The sequence below is a fragment of the Apteryx mantelli genome, chromosome 18 (assembly GCF_036417845.1).
Source record: "Apteryx mantelli isolate bAptMan1 chromosome 18, bAptMan1.hap1, whole genome shotgun sequence".
In the NCBI taxonomy this organism is placed as follows: domain Eukaryota; kingdom Metazoa; phylum Chordata; class Aves; order Apterygiformes; family Apterygidae; genus Apteryx; species Apteryx mantelli.
The window spans coordinates 7,373,813-7,393,018 of NC_089995.1; the positions used below are offsets into that span (position 1 = coordinate 7,373,813).

The window sequence follows — 19,206 nt, forward strand, 5'->3', positions numbered from 1 at the left end:
TGGAATATTGTTTGGTGAAATGAGTCCCCTCTAGCTGTATTTCCTAAGATAATGAAAGAGTGCTCAAAACAGATGCGAACCTCATTTGTTAAATTAAGTTCCTATGTTTCCCTTCTCCCCACATTTTGTAAATGTCCATCTCTTCCCGCACCCCCCCCCCCCCCAGCTCAGGAGCCTCATGCTCTAATCCAAGGTGACAAGATTTAAAATGCAAAGGGAACTTGTTATCATGTGGTTCAAGCAGTCCTCTTTGCATAACACTGATGTGTTTGTGATTTGGGAGGGCAGCAAGTTTGAGTTTCGTTTTTGTGAAGATGTCCTGGGGAAGAAGTCTGCTAACTTGCACATGGCAAATATTTACTTTTTGAATGGAACCGAAATAAATATGCTTTTTTTTCCTGAACTGAGATTTCATAGTGCCTTTTTGTGTTTATTAACAGTTTAATCTCAGAGTTGTGAAGTTTGTCTTTGGCAGTTAACTTAATTGGAGGATACAGTCAAAAAGTCTTCACTTCAGTTGTTCTTTCCCAATACAGCAAAAAGTATTACAAAATTTAGTTTTGTGTGGACCACAAACAAGTATAATGTGTGTGAGGATTTTTTTTCAATGTCTTTGAAGACTGGGAAGGTAAGTTTTCTGCTAGCTTTCGTTCTGGAAGAGATCCAGTATTCACAAGGGCTTTCCTCTAAGCACTCCTGAACTGTTTGAAATCTTAAAAATGAATGAGAATTTGTAGCATTTCTAGGTATCTCATAGGCTTTTTATTTCTATGCTCTGAAGTCAGTGTGGTTTGGTCAGGAAATTGAACTTGGTCAGTGACATTTGCTCGGTTCTTCATCACTTAAGCTATTTCTTAACTTTTTAACCCCTCTCCCCACCCAATCTTAAGAATAGTACACTATTAGGCAGTGTTTGTACTGTCTTTTTAACTACTGGCATGTGATTTCCTAAACCCTATGATAGGAATTTTTTTTACATAACATGGAGAACTAAATTCAGATCAAATTACTTAAGGCAGACTGGTACTCCTAAAGGGTATCAGTACAGAAACAGGTTGTCAAGGATCGTTGTATAGTGGGAGTTGGATGATGTTTCCTCCCTGTTGGCCACTGCTGTTTTGTCTTGCATTTAATCATTACCAAAATTAGTTTTATATGTCAGATATGTATATAGTTCATAAAGCAACTTCTAAAGCATTCCTTGATGGAACAACTGCAGACTGACTTAATGTTAAGTGCACACTTTTTCTTTTCGCTGTAGTGGGCTTATCTTTTTCTGAGAACTTGATGAACTCTTACAGCTTGGTGTTAGCAAATTCTGTCTCCTTGCTTTATTTGACTGTGACTATTGCCCTCACTGTAAAAAGTGCAGTTTTTATATCAGGGTAGCTGTCTTGCTGTAAAATGCTAACAGACAAGATTGCAGTAGTTTTTACAGTGAATGTAGTGGCAAAAAGTGGCTTGTTTTATATTTTTATCTCAAGGTAACTGTTACTTTAAAAAAAAAGAAGTCTTCTCTTGTGAAAACCTGCATCAGTGTTGGACTATTCTGGTCATAGATCATGTTCTTGAGCAGAGACTACTGAATTATTTCATATTTTAAGGTTTAACTTAGTCTTGTCTCCAATTTGGGGTTTTTAAAAATACAAGGTCACTAGAAGTGACAAGTTACATTTATGATTGGTTATCATTTAATTTTTGATTTTATTATTCCTTTCCTCCAAGGGGATCTTGATCTGTTCATTGAACTTGTTAATTTGGGGAATGGAATGTGAAGTTAAGCATCTCATCTCATTTACTGATTCTCTGAATAAATTATATGCATTCATTCTTATGGTACTAGGGCTACTCATCATGTGCTTTCTCAGAAGCTTTTATTACTATATGGTGGTAGCATTAATTAAAGCTTAAGACTCCAGTATTACTATGAGATCTAAAAGGGCAGTGATATTGCATCAAGTAAAGCTGATCACAGATCAGTCATGATCACAGGAAAAATGGAGAGGTTTTCTGGTCTGCTGCGGACTGGACTACAGGAAGATAGCTGCTAACTGTAAAACAGATACAAGTTCAAAAATAAATGGTACACTTTAAAACTTTACATGCATTTCAGTTATGCCATTCTTAAACAAGTTGAGTGTATCCAGATATTGGAAATTTGGAAATCCCTGGGGCTGTTGACAAAGACTTCTCTGCTGTTTTGGATAAAGCAGAATTTACTGTGAAGGGTTTGAGCATTGTCTTCCTGCTACTGGGAACCTGGACAGCGCTTTCACCCCCAAAAGTGGTGTTGTCTAGCTCAGGCTTGAAATGCATTGGCAAGAAAAGATAGGAGAAAAATGCACGAATGCTGCTCTAGCCTATTTGCATTGGAACAAACCAACTAAATCAGCAATAGTGACTGTGGCTTTTAGGATGGTGTTACTCCTCAATGTAAAATTCATATTAAATTTTAATATATGAATGTACTTAATTTTGACTCTTATAGGAAGAATAATAAACTTAAAAAAAATCTGTCTTAATGTAATAAAACTGGCAGCCAAGAAGCTGTTAAAGGGTTGCTTTTCCTAGCCTTGTAGTTGAATCATGCAGGAATAAATTATCAGATTTTAAAGATTGTTAGGTGTTCGTCTTGTTTCCCTTGCCAATTCCTGCCATGAAATTAGTAGGTAGAAAAAAATATTTTTTAACTTTTCGTTTGGAGCTATATTATTCAATTTTTCATTTTGGATTGTATTAAAGAGGAATAACAAGATTCTTGAATCCATAGAGTTGCTTCTGTAGTGCTCTTAGGTAAAGGAGCATGTTTCTAACCCTCTCATCAACCAACCTCTTATAAAAATATTTATATAATGTTAGGCTTCATATTCAGGAAAAAATGAAAAAGTAAGGAGCATGGTCATGTTGCCATAGTCATAAAGTAAAACCTCTGATATGATAGAAGTCATTACTTAAGCACTTGAAGTGCAGTGATAACCCAGCTTTGATGACTCTTCACACCTGCAGTATATTCTCTTCAGTTTAAGCAGCTCATTTAGGGCATATGATAGAGAAGCCAACTGAAAGCTGGAAAGGGGAGGAATAGCTAATTTTCACACTTAGTTATTTCTGCATAGATAAAGAAAGGATGGGATCTGCTACCTTTAAAATTGGTAAGGGGCAAGGTAACCAGAAGCAATTGGTTCAGTTTCCTTTCCAAGGATCCTTCCTTTTTTGATAGACTTTAGTTATGAAACAAACTAGGAAAATTTGCTTCTTCCCTTCATAAGTCTCAATTGAGGGAGATGTGAGTTTTGGATCTGGAGGGAATCTGACAACCTTGGCTTGTGTATTTGATAGGATTCTGATTTCCATCCAGAGATGCAAAACAATAGGATTTTGGGTTTTTTAAAGGTAATGTACTGGCTAGAGCTTTTCTTAATTTAAGAAGTTAGAATTTTATTATGCATATTCAGGTAAGCGCAGCACATTAGCCTGCCTAACAGCAAACAGGTTACACTTTGCATTCAATTATCTGTATCAGTGTGATTTAATAGTTGCCAGCTAGTGAGACTTGACCTGGATTTAACAAAATAAACAGATTACAGATGCATAACAAGATTAAAATCAGTGACTTAAAGTACCATTTCCTGCCTGCTGCTTTAAATTGAGGACTTTTAGAGGAATTGGTGCACCTTATCTAGGAGCTGTACCTATTAGCCATTTAAGTATTGCAATTGTAGCATTGTGCATTTTAAAATATACTGTTAAAGCTGACAAGACCTACGCCACTGCAAAGGAGATGCTTCTTTCTACATTCTCTTTCAGAAGAGTCATGAGTAGTCCAGGAAGTGCAGAAGTCTCAACTGCCCTTAAACCTTTACCTTTTGGTTACTTGTGTGTTTTGGCTGGAATAAAGTATCTTCTTGTATATTACATGCAACAATGTCTCTGTAAGGGGGTGGGAATTGCATTTCTTCCCTCACCTTGGGAGTAGGTTGGGGCAAAGCTGTCTCTGGTGGTAAGACATTTGCAAACAACTGCTGAAATGAGCCTAGCTTGGATGAGTGGTCGCATAATTTGTCAGCCACATGAAAGGAGGTGAAATCAGTCTGTATCTGTCCGGTGCGCCCACATACTTGAAATAAATGATTGTAGATGAAAAAATATTTGGAATGAAAAAGGCTGTACGCAGAAGGAAAAAAAAAAGTTGGAATCAGAGCTGCTTCTACAGTGAAGAACCAAATTGTGTGATTAAAATAATACAACTTTGTCTAAAACTTTGGCCACTCTTCCCCCATCAGTGTAGTTTAGTATGCATGATACTAAACAAGCAGCAGAAACATTTGACTTGAGGACTTGAAACAGTGGTACAGTTTGGCAGAGGTGATTTCAAGACTGTACCAAATATGTTCTGCCTTGTAGACTCAATTTATGCTGTGATAATGAGGACTACAGAGACCACGTGTTGTTCCCAAGCATGCTGTCACCTCAGGCCTTCTCTGACTGCAGCAAGCAGGAGATGAGCACTGTCCAAAGCTGCCTTATGTTGTGAAGGGATGGTTAATAAAAGATTTTGAACAAATGGCATTAGCGTGTCTCCTCTGAGGACACTAAACACAGCTCATACTACTCCCATGTGCATAAACTGCGTGCGAGATCCTGACTGTTGACAGGAGTCTTAGTCATTGACTGCAGTTGGGGAAGCATTTCGATGCGACTGCTTTTTTTGATCTTCTGTGAAATTTTTCCTTAGGGGAGCCCTTGTTCTGGGTCAGACCCAGTATAGCCAAACATACCAGGCCTGTCCTTGTGTGCTGTTGGTTTGAATACTGGCTCTGTTTGAGCTACTGTTGAGACATCACTCTTGCAGTGGGGCAGTGTCAGGATTTCAGGGAATCTTTACCAACTTCTTTTTAGTGAATCCAAAAATGCTAGTGATTTACAAGAACTTAGTGCATAGCCTGCAAGTGAAAATATTTTTCTCATTGACACCATTGCAGTGTAATATTCCTGACAACAGAGCAGTTCTGCTGGCTAATGCACTTTTTAGAACTGAAACTTTTATTCTTCTTATGGCCCCAAATCCTATCAACCTCCTTATTTTTCTAATACAGCTGAAGTTTCCATTATGATCTCTCAGGACTAGGAGTTATAGTTGTTTCTTGGTCCTTTTTCCTGGTTCACCTGTCATGGAAGTTTGACAGTGTGCAGTAAGCAGCTGTTGACTTCGTATCACAAATTATGTTGTTCACGCCTTTCTAATGACAGTATAAAGAGCAGTTGGAGGCGGAAGAACCTTCTGTTAGGGGCAGTGACTCAGGCTACGCGTGGAATACAGTACACGAAGTTCTCTGCAGTGTGAATGTGTCACAGATTGCACCAAAAGATTTTCTTTGCTCTTGACCCAGTCTCCTGAAGTGACTCTGAGCTGTTCCCCAGGCACTTCTTTGTCAAAACCCTCTAGCAGATGATTCAGCCCACCTGTTCGTGACGTGATGCAGACAGGAGAACAGTCACTGCACCTCTAAGCTGGGATTTGCTGAGGTGTGAAGGAACTGCAGAGATTTGTCTCAAGAGAAGCTATGCCTGTTTCTCCAGGAGGCTGTGGAACAGCTAACATGGAGAGCAGAAGAAAGCCTCTGATGTAACTGCACTCAGCTGCTGACAGAAAGTGAGTGTTTTGGGCCATGTGGCCTTGCACATCCTTCATGAGAAGGAGAGGGTTGAAAAGCAATCTGTTGTCCCAAAACTTCCGCAGCTCGAATTGCTCGGCAAGAACTGTGAAGGAAAAGGGCTTCTATGAACCAGAAAAATAAGGGTTAACTGAGCCATTTTGCTTTGGATTATGTTGAAGTAAGGGATATGTTATCTCATGCAGTTGACTGATTGCTCCGAAGTCTAAACAGGACTGTAAATGTTGCAATTGCTGTGCTGTGGAGAGCCCTTCAGAAGAACCAGGGCAGAAGGCAAGCGGAGGCAGGAGTGCCTCTGGTTCTTGCTTGCGAGTGCCTTGAGTGACCCTGGGCAGCAGTTCCTGTTGTCTTTGCTTCCAGGGCGTAATGTCTCCCGTTGTCTTTTATTGAGACGAGTGTGTCAGACAAGTGCTGTGCGACAGATTCTGTGCTAAACCTTGGGTCTGTGCTAAAGGTTTGTTGCTTTCTAACTCTGAAAACAAGATAGGTCTCTCTTGCGTTATCCATCTGAATCCCCTTAAATTTTACCTTCTTTCATAATTTTCAACTACTCTTATGCTCCTGGATGCTAGACTGGTCCAGTCTTTCTCACTGAGCCTGCTTCTCCTAGCTTACATCTGCTATGTTACCTGCATTTCACACAATAGGGAGGAAACTGTGATGTGAATTTGGAGAAGGGTGGGATTAGATGCTCTGGTAGTTGTTCAGTGTTAGTGGATTTAAAGGAAACCCACAGGGGAAACCTGCCTTTAGCTACCACTTTATGCAAAAAAATATTTTTTCAAAGCTGATTCTCTGTTGGGTGTTCCTCTGGCAACATAATTTTATATGTCCGTAAGTCCTCCAGACTCCCTGTTTGTCCTGTATTATATGTCTGGTAGCAACTTAGAATACAGATTTGTTTGTAATGAGTGCAAGGCTTTTGAAACAAAAGAGATAATGAAGCTCAAGCTTGTTGCTATTCATTGCTTTTACATTTTGCATTTTGGATCTGGTTGCGATATTCAGGTGCGGGCAAAGCTGGCTTTGTAATGGGCCACTGGCTGCTACAATTGTCTAACTTTCCACTTTTCTATCTGTTTGGACCTTTTTGCTGACCCTGAAAAGTAATTCTGAGCTAGTTTGAGGCGGGAGAAGGAGGAATTCGATGCTTATTGAGAGCAAGAAGGTGGTGGAGATGATGACAGCCGGAACTGAAGCAGGCGTATACCATGTAAACTTCCACACGCTTTCAGTACAGCTTTATTTCTAGAGTGTCCTAGAACAGTCCCAAGTCCCATACTGCTCCTTCGGTGGACTTTCCCTAGGCAGTATTCTTCTTGGCCTAATTCTGGACTCCTGTTATGCAGAGCTGTGGTGGGTGATGGCTTGTGAAACTATCAGGCAAAAGTGTATCTTCAGTTTTGCTGCTTCAAGATGTGCACGCATGCAGTGCATAACTTTGTTTATACATGAGAGTACAAACTCATAAACTAACAGGAAAAAAAAGCTGAGCTATTTCTAGCCCAGTAAGGGAAGGAAGGAAAGTGTGTTAATATGCAAGGTATTCAAAATTGGAATGAAGGGGGCTATGAAAAAAAATACTTCTACTCATAATACAATGTAGCCTTATAAGAATAAATATCACTAAGGACAAGAACAGGATTGTTCCTATCTTGTTTTCTTAAGAGACCACTCCTGACTTTCCTCTCTTTGCCAACAGCATTTTAAGTTGTACGCTAATGCTGGCAGTTTCCATAAAGTTTTAACTTGCTGTTCTGTTTTATTCTGCTTGGTTAATGGGAATATACTAATGGGTTTCATTCTTTGGCTCTTATTTATGCAATTACATGAGAATGTTTTACATCTTGGGAATCCCTGGAAACCCATGTTTCTGTTCACATTGGATTTTTTTCATTTTTGAATGCAAATAATGGGTTGAAATTTCATTGTTGCCTCTCAGTTGGGAGCCCTTTGGCATGTGTAAGAAGCAGCTATTAATTTAGCCTTTTTGTACTGATCAAGCATGTATTTTCATGCTTTATAAGGCTCCCCCAGTCTTGTCCCTTATGTAAAGTCTTCTAGTGCAATTCTGCTTGCAGTGAGTTTATGTATTTGCTAAGCAGCGACTAAGATAAGCTGTGGAGTAGGCATATCTGAATAAGCCCATCTTTCAGAAGAAACCAAGTAAAAGGTGCTTACAGCTCATTAGAGTTACTGCTGCTGTCTTCCCTCTCAATTAGTTGTTTTGCTATATACTTTGCTAAAATGCTTGCAATGTAGGGGCTTTCCTGAGGTCAGCATCCCTTTACACCATATAGCTATCTCAATTACATTAATTATCCATATTGAGAATATTTGGTACCTCTCTAATGGAAGAAAAAAATGAGGTGCATAGAAAATAAGTGACTAGTCCAATGTGGCTGAAAGAAATTTGAACAAGGGCTCAAAACAAGTGCACTGAATAATATCAGTTCTTCCATTTGTGAATAGACTTTCACAGCATGCCTTGCTTAGCTACCTAATTTCTGTAGATTTGTTTAGAGTGATAAAATGCCAGCAATGACATTTGCTTCAGGTTAACTTCAGCCATTCATGCCCTGGAGGCTTCAGTCACCGCAAGATAAGGATGATCAGTCTATGGTGGTTTGGGTTTTTTTTCTTGTTTGTTTTGTTTTGTTTTCCTCCTGTTCTCCTGAATCAATCCATGGATCAATCCAAAATCATGAATCAATCCTAAATCAAAACCAAGCCCTAAAGTTTGGAAGGGATAAACGAGTGTAGAGCTTAGCTTGCAGAGTTGGTCTCATGCCCGCCGTGCGCTCTCTCGCTGTTAGCAGTTCTGTCACATTGTTTACCTTTCTTCCTTAGATTGAAGTTGCCCTGGGGTTTCGGTGGAGCAGAAGGTGCGTTAATCTTGTTTTGTAAACTTTGTATTTTGAAATGCTGTGTAAGATCCTTGCTTGCATAACAGAACGCTGCTGAAGAGAAAGTGGAACTTGTCAGGAAGCTCACAGGAACTATTCTAAAGGACAGAAAGGCTGGAGCTGTTTTTTTAGTTATTTGTCTCTAAGTATGCCTCTATTTAGATTCCTCACCAAGTCATTCCACAGGTTTCTTACTTCCCCTCTGTTGTTCGGCAGCAAAGAATACAGGGCCTTGGGATTACAGGATTAACAAAGAATGCAGCAACTAAGGGGTCTGTCTGGTTGCTGAAGCCAAGTTTCCTAGCACAGTCCTTTTAAGGAAAAGGCCTTAATATCTGTCCCTGTGAGTATCTTTTGCTTCAAGTAATTGTTGAAACATGGAGAGGGGTTGTAAGGTCATTAACTTCACTTTTTCTATAAAAAACAAAAAAAGCTCCATTTTCAAGCTTTGGGAGGGCAGAATTGGATGCTATGTTGTGTCATTTGGTCCCACTGTTCTGGCTCAGCCTGGTTGTTTGCTTTCAGCCTCCTTTATGAAAGGAAAAGTAAAGTCAAAGGATTCTTGCATCCTGAGTAATTGTAGCCTGGAAAATAGGTTAACTGACACCTAGTCTGTGATATATTTCTTTATTTGGACTCTTGGAAAGAGAAGAATGCATTCTAGAGGAGTCTTGCTTTATTAATAAAGTTGCTTCATTGGGAAGGATAAAACACTGATTATTCTGCTGTCCTTTTCCAAACTCCTTTTTTCATGAAGCTTCTGTTCTATTTTTTTTTCTTCTTCCTTTTTCCACTCTTCTGCGATTGGAAGATGAATGACAGAGGATCTGAAGCTTCAAAACCAAAACCTGCTTTGGGTATTCTCCTTGCACTTAGTCAAAATTAATTGAATTGTTTTGCAGCAAAGTATAAAACTTAGGTCTTATTCTGGTTTATGGAAGGAAGCAGTGGATTTCTTTCTTAAGCACTGTTGAGAAAGTGTCAACCTCCCTGAACTGTTGCACCTGGCACAGTGATGCACCTGAGGTAAAATAATTTTGTAACAGCACTGTAACTTTGTTTGCATTTGACATCAGGGATGTAATGGGATTTGGATATAGTTATCTGGCATCTGTGTAATTGAGACCAGGCTGTTTCAGTCTGTAGTATAGGTACAGGCACATTTGTAAAAAATTGCAGGCCAAAGAGGGTCTGTAGCAGGGTTTCGCCAGAGATGCCTTTGAACACTGGCAAAGGGTTGCATGTTACGTGGCTTTTAAAAGGTAACCTCATTAAGTGTGGCACTCTAAATGAGCAAGCGAAAGCCCCGCAGACTTGTTTCAATATCATTGTAGTTGTTTTCTTCCTTGAGACCCACTGAAAACTCGAATCCTGTTTCTTTTATTGAATCTCTTGCTTAGGAAGCATTGCTTCCCCAAACTCTGTGTTTCTGTTAGAGTAGATGTCACTGTGGATTCTCACTTCCAGTCTGAATTATTCTGATGTAGGTAATGGCTGATGGTGATCCAAATCATGGGTCTTGTTACTTTAGTAACTTTCATTTCAGGATTCTGAATATTTTGCAATCAGTTATCAGAAAAATACGATAGCACAGTAAACAGACTTGCAATGCCTTTCCAGATAAATAGGTCTTATACATAGTCTATGGTTGCATAAATAGGTCCACTGGGTCAAAAAGTGACTTATCCAGTTTCACAAGGGAAGTTTATTTTAGATTATGGTTTTGTGCTCCAGAACATCATTTGGGATAACACCATCTCTTTTCTCTGAACAATACCTTCTGGGTGTGTGTTCCATTTTTGACTTTTCTAGTTGCATATAGATGTTTTCCACTTTCTTTCACACCTCCAGTTCTGTTTTCTTTCAGTCTGTCCTGTGTTACTGGGAAAGGTGTTGCCTCTGATACCTGGATGCAATTCTGTTTTCTGTCCATTAGTTTTTCCTCTCTTTCTGGGCTTCAGCAATGGTAATCTGTTTAAACAAAGTCCAGAGGCACTGTGCAATCCATTGGTGGAATACCATGATCATACTGTGAGTTCCTACAACAGGGATGCAAGTATTTTATAAAAATTTAAACCTCTTCCAAATTGGTTAGGTGGGATTATTGTACACTCCTTTAAAACTGTTATATCAAAACATGTAAATTCAGATGACTTCAGTTATGACTGATCTAACGATGAGGATCTTAATCCCCTGTGCTCCAGACTGTTCCACTTTCTCCATACAGTTGGTCTCCTGAGCTGTATGGAGTCTGCAACTGCATTTTTTGCACCTCCACGCAGTAGTTGCTTCCTCAAATACACAGTTTATAAGATGACCAGAACCTCTACAAAAAGCAACCCTCTTACACGTGGGATTGCAGTTGCCAGTCTAGCTAATCTGGTAACCAAGTCACTATTCATAATAAAGGTCTTGGATAACTGCTCAATGTTATGATCTTTCTTCTTGTTGATGTAAGCTATGTATTGTAAAACTCAGTGCGACAGTAAATCATTTTGATTGGATGCCTAAGGCAAAATCATCTGTGCCAGAATTTGAAGTGTTTTAGATACCTTGAACTGCATTTCATATGTTTGAATGTTCATAGCCCTTCTAGGTATCATTTCAGGAACTGAACCTTGATAATTTTCATAATAGTCTCTTCATATTCAATTATTTTAGAACTCTGAAGTACTAAAATACTCTAATGTAAATTGACAAAATAAATTGTAACAAATTTTGCCAGCTGGAGACTTAACATAAGCCTTTTCCGAATCATCTACAGTTTTAAGAAGGCAACTTTTGAGAAGTGCCTGTGAGGGAAGAGAAACAATGGTTAAAATGTTCCATTTAGGTCATACAGTGTCTTCTTGCTTCACTTATTTTTGCATCGCATCAGGTGAGGAAGTAAGCAGCCCAAATAGTAAAAACGCTGTAGTTGTGTGGTAAAGGGCCTAACACTCAGGTATTTCAGCTCGAAAGGGACTAACCGTTTCTCAGGTGACAGGAAGGCCCATGAGAAGATTTTGAATTTGACCAGCTGTCAAATGTTCCTGGATTATCTCCCTTTCAGCTGCATAATTTAGCAATGAAACTGGAGAAATCTCCTCTAAGATGCTGTTCAAAATAGCCAAACTTTCCTCTCCTTTCCAGACGATAGGCTGAAGTGACACATACATGCAGTCAACCCACTATTTTTTATATTTTTATATAAAATGTCTTCTATCCTGATTGTAAAGAATTTCATGCTTATGCCTCAGGTTCAAGCTGGGTGAACACTCTGGTAATGGAAAGAGCCACATATTCATAAAAAACAGTAATCTTAACGTCTTGAAAGCTTGTATGCTTCACTTATAACAAATACCAAGGCATTGAACTTAACTTGGGACAGAAATTTCATCTCCTGAGCTAAAGCAGGAAGGGTGTTAGTGGAGTAACAAGCAGTTAAAAAGTTTTTCCTAGTCATGAGCATGATTAATTTTTCCCACTGTCTGTGTCTTAAGATTTGGGCACAAATTTCAGCCCCAAGATTTAAGATAGTAAGATTAAATTGCCCTTCTGGACGTAAGTGTAGCAAAGCTTTTAGATAATGCTTAAAGCTCTTTTTTCTCACACTGGGTTTTACATAAGTGGGCAAGGAGATGGGTGCAGGGGGAAGTAACCTGTTCCCTGCGATAACAATAAACCATCCATTTATGGTGCTTTGGTTCATGGCCAGAAGTTGTTACCTGAGTTTTCTAATAGCTTATGGTCAGGTGTTGCTGCTAGTGTAAAAGGTAGTAAAGTCCTAGTGTGCCTTTCCAGCCCAGAGGACAGCAAAAATACATGTATGAAGGGCTGAGTTTTTATTGTGCCTTTCCTTTTGCAGAAGGGAATGGCAGCTTCTCTTTTATAACTAAAGTGAAATAAGCTACTACACTTCTTTCCAGGTTTTTTGTTAAATAACCCTGAGAGATGCTTAGTGAAAATATGGCAACTCTTTTGGGTGCAGAAGGCTTTTGGGAAGGGCTGAAATGCTGGTGCCCACATGGCAGCCGCAAGCTGCTTCCAAATTGAATGCCGTTCAGTTCCCACCCATTTCCACTTCGTATCTCCTTCCCTTTCTTCCTACCCTGGCCCTTTGCTTGTCATAAGATCGAATTGGGGCAAAACTCCTCAGTTCTAACTTGCTTTTGATCTAACTTGGACAACTTTTTGGTCTTGTTCACTCAAATATTTTGTATTCTCTCTCTGGAATAGTTCCAAACCCACAAAAACCTCCTTCCCCCACAGCTGCCCCAGTTGCCAGTTGGGTGCACAACTCCTGACCAGGCTCTGCAGGCGGGTCGCAGCATCCCTGCCCTGCTGGGGGGCCTGGCAGGTATTTGTCCAGTATGTTCCACCTGGTGAGTCCTCGGTGTTGTGGGGTTGCCCTCTCCTCTGCCTCTTTATCAGTTCATTCTTCATCTAACTTCACCCAAGCCTTTCCCTGCTCTTTCTGAGACCTTGTAGTACTCTAACTTGTTTAAAATTATTTATTTTTAAATATCTATATGTCATGTTAAATATCTAAGCTGATCTTAAAGCTCCTGGCTCTTTTTGGGAAACCCTTACTATAGGACTGCTTTCCTGGGGCCATCCCCCTTTCATTGGGGCTTCCCTCTGATGCCATTCTGTTTTGCTACCTTCTCAGAGATGGAAACTTCTTTCTTCATCATCTTCTGAGCTGTTTTTAGTCTGAGAAGCTCTTTTCTAGCCATTCCTAAAGGGTGTCGTTTGAGTGGATTTGATAATTGATAGCTTACCAAGGAGTTATTTGAGTACTGACTCCTGTTGACTCTTTTTTTGCCAGTATAAAGTTTACACAGTGCATCACACTTTACAAAACTGATTTAATAAAATTTAGAGCCCTATAACACTTCTGTCTAAGGCTTAAGTCTGAATATTCAGAACTCGATCAGGTGTGTTCCCCCCCCCCCAAATAATGAAAAATATACTGTTTAATTATCTCAGAAAATATGCATGTGATTGTTGAATTGTTCCAGACCTAACAAATCTAATCAAATAAAATTGGTGATTTCTCCTTTATTTGACATAACTTTGCCATTACAAAAGAGGAGCAGTTTATCATTATCTAAAGAAAAGATTCTAGAGAACAGAGGCTTATATGTAAAATTAACTGATTTAAAGTATGTTTAAGAAGTTAGCAGAAGATGACTAACTTTGAATTTGGGATTAATTTATAATCAGTCAAGTGCCTGCTCTGGAGGTTGTGAATGTAAGCTAATTCGCCAGGTTTCTGACATCACTATGCAAAACTGCAAGTCACCATTAAAAGAACGGTTTTACGGTGGTATTTCTGGGCTGTCTAATCACAGTGAAACAATTGGGGTGCTGCTGGAACCAGAGGGAAAAATCTTAGAAGTCGCTATTTCCGGAACCTGCTAAAACATTTCAAAAGAACAAAGGCTGCCAACAGAAGCCTTTCTGCGAGCAGGTTAATGAGATATTCAAATTGTGCCCACCATAACTTAAAGAAGGTGAACCCAGGACAGTAAATATGGAAGGCTAATAGGTATTTTTGGAAAAGCTACTGTTGACTAGAAATTGGGGTTGCCAAGTGTTAATTTGCTGGCTATCTCACTTAATTTAGGAGAAGTGAGAAGGGCCAGATTGTTGCTCACATCTTAGTGCTTGAAAAGACTTCTAAATTTCTTTGAGGAAAAGGGGGTAAAATGGAAGTGGGATAAAAATGAGAAGTGTGAATGGGATAAAATGGAGTCTGTATGATCCCGTGTCATGTGCCAGCAAGTTTCTCATATGAATTAAAACAGTATAGCCCCACCGAATTTGCTTTGGTGACCAGGCCGTTCATTCTGTTAAGCCAGGTGTCTGGGTATCTAAGCGGGCTGTTTGCCTTTCTATCGGTTGGCACTCTTGTCTCTCCAGATACCGACTGCCTGCTGGAGGCTGCTTGTCTTTGCTTCATCTCTGTTTTGTCATGCTGTAGTTAAAACCATTCCTAACCTTTTACAGCTCTGTTCCTGGATAATGAGTAAAACTTCACTGTTCCAGTAATACACCCATGCGAGTATTGCAAAGAGGGTAATGACTCAGCCTCTCCCCAGAGCCTTAAGCGGCGGGGGGGGGCAAAGCAGGGCCACAGACCAAAAGTGCTTAGGACTTCCCATTCTTAAATCAGGCGTCCTTTTAATTAAACGGGGTTAAAAGCATGAATCAACATACAAAAATTCAGAGCTGCTCGTGATTGTTGGAGGTACGGAGGCAATAGCAGGAATAGTACGGGGCTGTGGTAATCTTTTGGAGGTGTACCAGGCTCAGCATTAACAGGCAGAGATCGAGTGCCAGGGCCGTCAAGCTTTCTAGAACAGAAGAGGTGCCAAAAGCTCTGTTTGGGTTAGCGGATACTAAAGGGAGAGCTTTGGGGTAATGGATCCTTGCCCAGTGAGCATAACCCCTGTCCCTAGTATAACCTTGACACTAGAGAGAGACTCTTTGATTTCTGAAATCCTTTAGATATCTTACTAGTTTTGGGGGGTTTCAGCTTTGCTAACACTAGAGTGTGGACTCTGCTAATAAATACTCCTGGTGAAGTAATAGTATTTATCTCCTTGTTTAGCATTAGAGAGAGCAGATGTTTAAGTGAAGGCATAAAAGGCAGGAAACAAATTAAATGTGTGTGATGCTGCATGTGACTTTGTTCTGGAGCTCATAAGAGGCTGGATCTAGTCAACTGTTAATCAGCTGTAAGCTGGGAGAGTGTTACTGGAAACTGAAATAGAAATAAATACACTGAATAGATCAAAGAAGATACAGTAGCAGTCATGAACACTTCCCTTGATTGCTTCTGAGTCGATGAGATTTGTTGGGAGGTGGCCCATAATACCCCCCCCCCAAAAAAAAAAAAAAAGTTTCCCTCCCAACTCAGTTATCTGTTGCCTGTCTGCTTGAGTTGGAGATGGTGCTATATGGGTTTCTGTGATGTGGCTACATGAACTGGAATGAAATGGCTGAACTTGTTTCATGTCAGCCACCAAATAACCATCCATTTGGGCTCTTAGATAAAGTCAGTTTTGGCAAGAAAGCGTTCCCCTGTGATATGCCAAAAAGAAAATCCTGTGTCGTTTTTAACTCTCCAGTCTGCTGTACTACTTTCACCTCTGCCCTCAAAAAGAAGAAGAAAAAAAAAAAAAGGAGACAGAGCGCTTTAATGCTCTCTGATGACATGCATGTGTTAGCTAAAGACTGCCTAATAAACCCCTTTGAAGTCCTCTTTCTTAACCTACCTCATGGCATTGTGTCAGAAAGGAACACCATTGATCTGAATACTAGGCAAATATTGTAGAATAATTTAATTCCTGGGAGGTATTTCCGCGAGGTGGTACACCCACCAGCATGGAAGTACCGAATTTACAAGTATTTCTCAGTCTGTTCAGAGGCAAGTACCTTTCCAGTCTTAACTGTGCTGTGGCTAAAGCTCTCCTGCCACTTTCTCCCTTCTGCTTTTAAGAATAGTCGAACAACCTCCAGCCGCTTCTGCCTGCCTTTTAGCCAAAATACTCTGTGAAAGGCCTTCCTGCTAGAAATCCTTTAGTATGTAGCAAAGGAAAGCTAAGGGAAGGCAAATGTCACTAAGCAGAACTAGTGTCACTGGTCAGGAACCTTTTTACAGCTCTACCAGACTCTCACTGCCTGAAAATACTGAATCATTGTAAACAGTACAGAGGTTGGAGGAGATATCGAAGACTGACTCCAGTGTTTCCAGGGTATAGCCCTGGACCTACTTCTAAAGAGCAAATGTCTGTTTCAGCAGGAAAGCACGTGAGTTGGGTGGAAGGGAATCTGGAGATGAAGGTAAAAGACTGTTCCTTTTTGCAGTGTTTAGCAGAAAATAATCTTGCTGTTCTAAGCTCTAAAGAGAATAGCGTTGAGCACAGCTGCACACATTTTCCATCAATTGGTTGATAGAAAAAAAATTGATTCCATGCTGGTATGTGCCTCCTTATAAACTGAATATGTTATAAAATGAGTGTACATCGCTCTATGTATAGCATGATGGTTTTTCTAGTGTTTTACCTATTCATCAAGTGTAAATAGATGGTTGTTCTCTTCAGCCAGTGCTTCAGGAATCAGTGAGCAAACTGTCTGTGAACTAGAACCCAGGCAGTTTCCAAGCAGTCTGAGCTTCCAGACTGAACTGAAGAATCATAAGTGTGACATGAGCTGCCAAAACATTTTTGCCCATGAAACGTGTGCTGTCCTAGTGGGAAGGAGAAGGGCACCAAGAAATTGCTTCTTGGCAGTTCAGAGAGTGTAGGTGTCCTGTCCCCACGCAGTTTGCTAGGAGATTGCTGCAAAGCTCCAGCCTGCTGTGAAAGATTTTGCTGTTTAGGTACTTGAAAATTCTTAGGTGGTTTATGCTGCAATACCAAATGTCCCACATATCCTGCCACTTGCCTGTATATCAAAATATAGAAACTCAGTCTTGCTCTTTAAATATATCTACTGTATACATGAAAGCACTAGGAAGTTCAGGAGGATTAAGGAAAGATGCAGAAGGCAAATTGAATGTCAACTTTCATATGTTGCTTTATGTTGTCCTGTTGCAAGTGTCTCAAAACAATATCTGAAGATACAGAAAACAGTAGATTAAAGTCAAATTCTGTGGAAATATGACTGCTGGTATGTTTCCACCAAAACCAGTTGAAAGTTTTTGAGGGCTTAAGAACTGGTGTTGGTTAAAGAGAAAATGAACATGTGGTAAAAGCACCACAAGACTTGGAGTGAGGAGGGTGAGATCTGCTTCTGGCTCTGCAATGCATTTCCTATCTATGAAAGAGTCACAAAATCCTTGTGTTGCAGTTTCCTATTCTTAGCGTGGGGGTAGTAGCTGTTATAGAGGCATAACTTCTTTACAATTAATTAATCATTAGTACCTTACATCCAGGAATCTCTGGAAATGCTGGCACTGTTATCTGAAAGCAGTTGCCAAAATCAGCATAGTCTTTTAGGTTTCCTGAAGAGCTACTTAATTTTAGGGCATTGAGAAGCACATACCCAGAAAGACAGGAGACTCTTCAGGCACACACACTTACTTCCCAGCATCAGAGGAGTAATGACCTTGACTCGTAAATGGTTGTGCCTCTTGAGGTGGACTTGGTATGGTAATTCAGCCTCAGCTCCTTCCTGACCGACCTATAAAGGACATTTGCAAACATGTTTAGGTCCTTAAATATGTTTAGTTATAATTCAGACTATGTCATTGTTTTTCCTGTGCTGGTTCTCTATTTCTTTTGGTGCTTTAAAGAACTTCGTTGTTTATTGTACAGTTGGCATTGAGGATGGGAAAATGGCTCTCTGGAAGTGGAAATTGAAAGCACTAAAGTCATTGTATTCATATAGATTCACTTGAGTATCATCTCCCATCTTTCTCCTGTCACTTCATTTGGGCCAGTCATAACCTCTGTAGGTGGCTTTCCACCAGCACGTACTCATCAGAGCTGTCATGCTTAATTTTCCTGGTGGATCTGATATTGCAGAGATAAGCATCTCTGCAGCAGAGAACCATGAGGCGGGAATCCCTAATCCATCCATTTTTCCTTCTCTTGCCACTTTCTTCCTCTTTCCCCACCACACCCCCTTTCCCTTGCTAGGGGCCTGTCATGCCATGCACTGTGTGGGTAAGTGTAAGATAACTTAAATTAAGACCTCTTTGTCTAGATTAGACATTTGTGGAAGTAGAGTGGTCTAAATTCTAAAATCCAGCAGGCCTAACATTTCAGCTTTATTCTCTATTCCTGTATCCTTATAATCTACTATTTGATGTTAAATACTTAAAGGCATTGAAAGCTAATTTTCCCATCTACAAAATAAGATTGAACTTGATATAGCCATTACTAATTAACAGAGGGGTTGCAATTATTCAGGGTCTGTAAAGCATTTAAAGATCATTGGACTAAAGATCATATAAATGCAGCTGTTACTAAAACCAGTTAACTTGTCCCATAGGAACAGTGAGTCCATTTAGGACTACTGAAACTAAGATTTTTTTTTTTTTTTGTTACTAGTTTTGAATTACAGAAAGTACTGTAACGGGGTGGGGAAAATGCAGAGGTTCATGAGGGAGGCCTGGAGTTTTCTCCCAACTTTATTTCTTAATTTTTTTTGCCTCTCTGCTTGCAGATTCTCACAAACACAAAGATAAACACAAAGACCGAGAACACCGGCACAAAGAGCACAAGAAGGACAAGGAAAAAGACCGGGAAAAGTCCAAGCACAGTAATAGGTGAGGAAAAAGTTGATGAAGTCCACATAGGCTAAAACACTGTTGCTCATGCAGCCTTATAAAAATTACCATGATAAATGAGGATAGAATTTTGAGTGCACTTTATATCAGTGTAGGTGCTTTAAGCCTAACTTTTGTAATTGCATGTGTTTCTGTATAGGTAGCTGAAGCCACATACATTGCAAATGTGAGCCAATACTAATGTATAAGAGATTGTTGTAGTTTAGTGTCATTGAAGGTGTTAAAAATTAGTTGAACCTCATCTGCATGAAGATTGATCAGTTTTGTTGGTAATCTCTCATGTGTGGTTCTGATTATTTTCAACACAAATGTGGAGCTCTCGAGTGTTGGAGTAAACTCC

General features: G+C 39.8%; 1 protein-coding gene across 2 annotated transcripts in view; it reads left to right on the top strand.

Moving 5' to 3' along the window:
- The window catches only part of TOP1 (DNA topoisomerase I), a 69,593-nt gene that overhangs the window by 13,569 nt on the left and 36,818 nt on the right, over nucleotides 1–19,206 (top strand). For both annotated transcript variants that reach the window (XM_013947148.2, XM_067307913.1), the window contains exon 3: nucleotides 18,743–18,845. In XM_013947148.2, coding sequence (XP_013802602.1) covers nucleotides 18,743–18,845 — 103 coding nt within the window. The remainder of the gene's footprint in view (nucleotides 1–18,742; nucleotides 18,846–19,206) is intronic.